The sequence below is a fragment of the Diorhabda sublineata genome, chromosome 9, assembly GCF_026230105.1.
Source record: "Diorhabda sublineata isolate icDioSubl1.1 chromosome 9, icDioSubl1.1, whole genome shotgun sequence".
NCBI lineage: Eukaryota > Metazoa > Arthropoda > Insecta > Coleoptera > Chrysomelidae > Diorhabda > Diorhabda sublineata.
In genome coordinates this window covers 1323268-1330717 of record NC_079482.1, presented here as the reverse complement: position 1 = coordinate 1330717, position 7450 = coordinate 1323268, and the positions used below count along the sequence as shown (strand labels likewise).

The 7450-nt window shown below is 36.6% G+C and overlaps 1 protein-coding gene across 1 annotated transcript; it reads right to left on the bottom strand.

The window, feature by feature from the left end:
- Positions 1 to 278: 278 nt before the first annotated feature.
- LOC130448650 (zinc finger protein Elbow) lies at positions 279 to 5442 on the bottom strand. The gene is made up of 2 exons (XM_056786103.1): positions 5203 to 5442; positions 279 to 1590 (listed from the first exon to the last, which is right to left on the bottom strand). Exons 1-2 carry the CDS (start codon positions 5260 to 5262, stop codon positions 337 to 339), a joined length of 1314 nt encoding a protein of 437 aa, XP_056642081.1. The 5' UTR covers positions 5263 to 5442; the 3' UTR covers positions 279 to 336.
- Positions 5443 to 7450: the final 2008 nt, after the last annotated feature.

The following is a 7450-nucleotide window of genomic DNA, read 5'->3' as shown; positions in this document are numbered from 1 at the left end:
TCAATTCAACTCAACTCGGTATGTTGCTGCTCAAACTTGGCGAGATTTATTTTTTGAACGAGCACCGAAATTTTCCGGAAATGAATGACCCTAGGGCGTTATTCGAAAATGTACATTATTAAAAATAATATCACACTATAAACGTCCACACAATAATACACCAGGTGAAACCACGACGCTCCAAACGATTGGGCACAAAAAAAATATTCAAAAAAGTATCCGCCCGAACGCTTAAAGCATCTAGGAAATATTTAAAGACTAGGAGTCTGTAACACAGCTTTTCTTTTTTTTTTATATATTTATATATAAAAAAAGTATTTGGCTCCACGAGAAAATCTACTGATGCATACCGGGCGTGGCGCCCAATCTAGGCCCGTACAAAGAATAAGGAGAAAGATAAGGGGAAATCCCTGGATGCCCCAAAGGAAATCCAGGTAAGGACGACGAACTAAGCGAAGGAGGTAATAAGGACGGTTTACTATAAGGATGATATCTCGCCGTCGCTAAAGGACTAAGCGGCGGCGTGGGATATGTTCTGTGGAGTAATGGATGCGTCGGAGGTATTCCAGGTGAACCTAGCATCGATAAAGCCGAGCTATTATCGGAAATAGCTCCGCTAGTATGAGTCCTTAAATGAGTTAGGAGTTCTTCGGGACTGGAAAATCTTTTTCCGCAATAAGCCGCATCGCCTGATATCCAATTACACACGTACGGAAGGTGGGAAGCCGCAGCTAGGGCGGCCAGTTGCGCGTGAGCGTACGCCGTAGCTGCCGGACCGTGGCTCATGTAACTGGCGGTCGTCGGGGGTTTCGAATGATCACATTGAGTACATCCGGCAGGACAAGATTTCACCGAAGTACCTAGTAAATGGGAACTAACACTACATCCTGTACAATAAGGATCTCTACACGCCGAAGATAACGAATCTTGCGATTTGATTCGACCGTAACCGAGGTAAGGAACGAGTCCGCCGTTTTTTAAAGCGTGATGTTGATTCATTAACGTGGAAGCCATCAAGTCCATGGATAGAGGAAACGATGGGTATCCTCCTATAAACGGAGAACTCGTCGGAGGGGGTACACCCGGTTTAAAAGTGCCCAACGGTAGATCTTTTATAGCTGGATCTGATGACGACGTTAATATGTTGGGGGTGAAAGCTGTTTTTGAAGCTGATGAAGATGGCGTATGAGGAGTAGTTCTTCCTAAAGATTTTTCAGGAGTTGCGCTTCCGTCTGCGTTACTTTCGGTGGCGGGACTTTTTCTTTCGGCCGGTGACGCTCTAGGGGAATTACTCAAATTACTCGAACACCTTCCATTGGTTATCGGTTTAGATGCCACCGGAGTACGTACTCTATTTGTTGCACCGGATACGGAATTCGATCTTTCTTCGGGAGATTTAGATTTCTCCCTCGGACTTAGTACGTCTAATTTCGATGATTTGTTCGTCGGTTCATTCTTATCTCTTTGAGAATCGTTTTTGGATTTTGAAGATTTCTCAGAACTTTGAAGTAGTTTGGAATTCGGGGTGTCTGCGCCTATCTGACTGCACGTTTGGGCGAGCAAAGCTAAAGGGCTCTTCTTAGCATCGAGCTGCAACAAAAAGAAATTTCTTCATTTACTAATTTACGCTTGATAATATTGGATTGGAAAAGAAATACCAACATTTAAATTCAGTTTCAAGATTTTAGCGCGATAATTTTCTATGACTTTCATCAAGTCGCTTCAACTTTTGATGATGAATCATCATCTCGAGGTGGTTTTAGGAATTCAATCGAACAGATATTGCATGAATTGTTCGAAAAAAAAAACAATTCAAACAAGAACGTTTTTGGATATTTTGATTTTTGAATAATTTTATCACAAAAATTGACGAAACTACGCGCAAATCTAAGGACATGGAATATAGAATAAATCGAGAGTGTGAATTGTTAAGACTCGAGAATCTCTAGGAGGCGCGTCGCAAAAACAAAATCTACGGAAACGAAGAAAAACTGATTTTGTTGGTGGTCATAAAAAGTTGAAGAATAATTATCGAAATGATTTGGATTTGTTCAACCACCAAATATTAAATGAAACAAGAATTATTTTTAACTTTTAGATTAATAGTCCGGTCAAATTAGAACAAAAAATATGCTACTAAAATTTTATTAAAGATCAAAGGTTAAAAAAATGAGTTTTTCGCGATTTTTTACAAAATGGCGAGTTTTATCATGAAAATACCTCAGACAAAAATTGTAGAACATAAAATTATCTACAAAAAATGTATCAATACTTTTTTTCTGACGATCTACCGTTTCTGAGATATAACGATTCAAAAAGTTGTAAAAGTTGAAATATTTCATATATATTCGTCGTCGTATTTAATGGCTATAACATCTTCGTCAGTTGATAATTTATTAGATGAACTTTTGATAGTTCCAATCAGTCAACAGAAATTTTTTAGAAATACTCACAAAAAGTCTCGGTTCAATTCAATGTTGTAATAAAAGTTTATTACTGAAAATATACTTAATTGATTTTTAAATCATTATATCTCAGAAACGGTGGATCGTAGGAAAAAAAGTATTGATACGTTTTTTGTAGATAATTTTATGATCTACAATTTTTATCTGAGGTATTTTTTTGATAAAACTCACCGTTTTGCTGAAAATTGCGAAAAACTCTATTTTTTTACTTTTGACATTGAATAAAATTTTCGAATTTGGTTTGAACAGCTTTTCAAAACCAAAATATCTGAACCTTCTGTGGAATATACTTCACACTTTCCAATTTTAATATCATAGGAAACGATTATTTTTATACGGAAATGTAAAAAATAAAGAAAAAAAAAGCGAAATTCGCTGGTAAAGTTCTGTCTGTTGTACGATTTCGACAAGAGGTATTTAAAGGAGAAATATCTACAGTATACACTGTTTTAGTTCAATTTTCTAAGTCAATATCACGTTGGAGACGATATAATATTATGACCAGACTTAGAGATCCGTCATTATGCAAGGAAAACTCGACATAGACCCGTCCAAAGCCCTCTGGGTACTTTTATCTAGCAAACTCTTTGATGGAGAGTGGAAACTCAAAAATAAGCGTAGAATTTTTAGAAAAATACGCAAAATTATCTCGAATTTTATTCAATCTGTTGATTATACAAAACTCCAATGTCCAATTGCAACACGGAGTAGAGGTCGACCACGAAGCGGCTGGAAATGACAATCTAAAGCCAGGATTATGGAATAAAAACGAAGAAAATATAAAACTTATGATTCATATCTACTATAAGACTTATAATATCGCGGATGTATGTCTTGAAAGATTGCAAAGCTCAATTGGAGGTTATTGAACTTCTTCACGAGTAACTACTCTATAGAACTATATTGGATCCGTTTCACAGGATTATGAAAACAGCGATAGACAACGTAATCTTTCTAAAAGTCCTTTTGGAAAGTCCAGAATGTATGTATGATGGTTGTAACTTCCCGAGATCTTCGTCTTCGCTTCCTGGTGTAGTCCTCTAGAGTTCCTTCGAGAGAATGCCGCATTACCCGCTAAATTTAGCGTCTTCGGGTGTCCATTGGGACCCCAAGAGAACTAGGTTGTCGTTTTAAGTTGGTACATTCAGCAGATCTTCTCTGGTTAGAGTTTACCAGAAGAGTTTTGGTTTGTTGATTGTTCTAATAATTTACCAAAAACAAATAACCATTTTCAAAAGAAATAATAAGAATCTGTAGAAATATTCAATAGCGGTGGACGTCACAAAGTTTCTAAAAGTCTTTTCTAGAAAGTCCAGAATGTAGGATGGTTGTAACTTCCCGAGATCTTCGTCTTCGCTTCCTGGTGTAGTCCTCTAGAGTTCCTTCGAGAGAATGCCGCATTACCCGCTAAATTTAGCGTCTTCGGTTGTCCATTGGGACCCCAAGAGGACTAGGTTGTCGTTTTAAGTTGGTACATTCAGCAGATCTTCTCTGGTTAGAGTTTCCCAGAAGAGTTTTCGGTGCAGAAACTTTTATCCGAAGTATCCACATTTGCTGATCTATTCAATTAGTTTGAACGACAACCAACATCAAGATATACAAGTAATATAGTTTATGACAGGATGAAACGAAATTCTTGTGTACATATTATACAATACGTAGTAAAAATATCATAAATAATAATTTTCATATGTATATAAAGATAATATTAACACAATGTTACATGGTACAGGAAATAATATTAATATAAATGATTAAAATTTATGAGTCGTATATTTCATCAGAAAATATTTATTCTGTGAGTAATATATTTTGTTTTTACTATTGTAATTAATATTTTTATTGAGTATTGTTATTTATTATACGCGGTGTACAAATTAAAATCATTTGGGTGGATCATCGACTCGAATTTCTGGATTTCTATGAACATTGTTTCGTAGGTCAACAAAAATGTACGTTTGGAAGAATTTTTTCATATCTTATCCAAGTAAAATCGTTTAGTATCTGCTCGATATGTCACATAACGTTCTTGATTAATCAGTTCAATCAAAACATCGATGGTAACAGATATTGTAGAATGAGACGTGGATTGTGTAAAAAACTTCAATCATTTTAACTTTAAAAACACATTTGAGAGTTTCTAATTGAAATTCCAGCCCTCTTAAGAGACAATTCGCTTACTTAAATGATCTAGAAGTTTGATATTATCTAGCACTATCATTTACGTCTTAAAATGTTGGTGGATGGTCAAAAAATGCGTTAATTTGCAATATCATCGATTAATGACGCGATTTAAGCAAAATAAATCAGATTTTTGCGTCTATTTATAATTGTAGATGAATCCCGGATCCACCACTACACTTCTGAAATGATAATTAGTCAAAAAACGACGATCCAGATCTACCCGGCGATTACGATCATTTCTTTCGAATATTAATGGGATTGTTCACATTTAATATTCACAAAAAAGCGAAAAAATAAATAAAGATCATCAAGTATTAATGCCTGGTAATGTACAGGACGAAATATGACCGAAAATAAAACTCGAATAGCTATCGTATTGACCGGATCTAGTCCGCGTCGACTTTTCGTGTTTCCTAACCTTAAAACAACTTCATCGTTATATTTTGTTGATTGATTTTATTGTTGAGGTTATGTTCAATAATGTAAAACAACAAATATAATTGAGATTGAGTGTCTTATTTAGAGCAATTACAATTCCTAATGAAGAACTTACCGTTGTAGGTAACGGCGTGAGATACTCCGGTCTCAAATACTGATTAGGCGAAGTCAACATAATGTCACGATGTGTTCCATAGGCTGAACGAATGAAGATTAGAAAAAATCACTCGAAACTTCACATACACACTATATTTAAACAAAAAAATAAATTCGTTTCACTACCCGCGATGAAATTATCTAAAAACGCAATACGACGAACGTTTCCGTACGTTAACGTGACTGAACTGACGGCACTGACGCTCACTTGGCCATGCGACAAGCGCTCTCTGCCGTCTGTGACGTCATACGCATTGTTCCATCCCCACCGTTTTGAGCTTTGACACCCTCGACCGCAGATCAGCGTGTTATTGCTTCTTCTATTTGCTTGTCGTCACTCTTTCAAGTTTCCATTGCTCTTTCTACAATTTAACTGACAGCGTATGTGTAATACATAGATATTATAGTCGAGTTGTCGTTGATCGGATTTTAATACGGCTCGAAAGACCATAAAATGTATTACGCATTGTTGAAATCCATATAAAAATATGACCGAGGGAAAAAAGTGATACGCAAATTTGATATACTTGAAAATGTTGTACAAAAAATTAATTCGTGCGGTTTTATAACAGATGGCGTAAGCTAATATTCCGAATCTGCGTTGGAAAGCTACATGTCGTTCGTTGGAACCGTTAACAATAATTTGTTCGTGAAAAAGTGTTTTTGCGAGGAGTGTTTCTTCATTAGTTTAATATTGAACGTCCTGGGCAGCCAAAAAAGTTCGAAGATGAAGAACTAGAAGCATTACTCGATGAAGATTCTTCCCAAATACAAGAAGAGCTCGCAAAAACTTTGGGTGACATTCAAGCAGCCATTTTAAAACGTTTAAAAGCGAGGAAATTGGGTTTCACGTGAACTCAAACCGAGAGACGTCGAAAGGCGTGTCTGGAACGTCATTTTTGCATCGGATTGTTACTGGTGATGGAAAATGGATCCATTAGGACAACCCCAAGCCAATCGATCAGTCAATTCAACGGCACAGTCGAATATCCACGGTTTGAAGGTAATGCTCTATATTTGGTGGAATTAGAAGGGTGTGATGTATTATGAGATGCTAAATCCAGGTGAAACCATCAATGAAGAACGCTACCGAACACAATTAATCCGTTTGAAGAGAGCAGATTCCAGGATACGAAGCAATAATATTTATTACGACAACACTAGGCCCCGCGTTGATATTCCGGTTAAGAACTATTTGGAAATAGTCGCCTTATAGTCGCCTTATAGCCCAGATCTTGTCCCTTCTGATTACCATTTGTTCCGGTCGATGCAGAATGCCCTCACTGGAGAAAACGGTTCACATCAGAGCAAGATATCTAAAATTGTATTGATTCATTATTAGCTGCCAAGCAGGGGCAGTTCTTTTGGGGTGGGATCCACTAATTGCCTGAAAGATGGGAAAAGGTCATAGCTTCAGATAGGCAATAATTTGAATAACCAAACGATGAATTATTAGAAAAGGTGATAATATTCAACATCGTCTTCGGAAGCGTTAAACAGTGTTGGTGTAGTGGTTATGTAAACTTTTAGCATTTGTACAATAAAGAATTTTTCTGACGGAATTTCGCCGCGTAAAAAATCTGTACAATGAAGAATTTTTCTCACGGAATTTAGCCGCGTAGAAAATTTGTCCAATAAAGAGTTTTTCTCACGGAATTTCGCCGCCTAGAAAATTTGTCCAATAGAGAATTTTTCTTACGGAATCTCGCCGCGTGGAAAATTTGTCCAATAAAGAATTTTTCTGACGGAATTTAGCCACGTAGAACATTTTTACAATAAAGAATTTTTCTGACGGAATTTCGCCGCCTAGAAAATTTGTCCAATAGAGAATTTTTCTTACGGAATCTCGCCGCGTGGAAAATTTGTCCAATAAAGAGTTTTTCTCACGGAATTTCGCCGCCTAGAAAATTTGTCCAATAGAGAATTTTTCTTACGGAATCTCGCCGCGTGGAAAATTTGTCCAATAAAGAATTTTTCTGACGGAATTTAGCCACGTAGAACATTTTTACAATAAAGAATTTTTCTGACGGAATTTCGCCGCCTAGAAAATTTGTCCAATAGAGAATTTTTCTCACGGAATTTAGCCGCGTAGAAAATTTGTCCAATAAAGAGTTTTTCTCACGGAATTTCGCCGCCTAGAAAATTTGTCCAATAGAGAATTTTTCTGACGGAATTTCGCCGCCTAGAAAATTTGTCCAATATAGAAT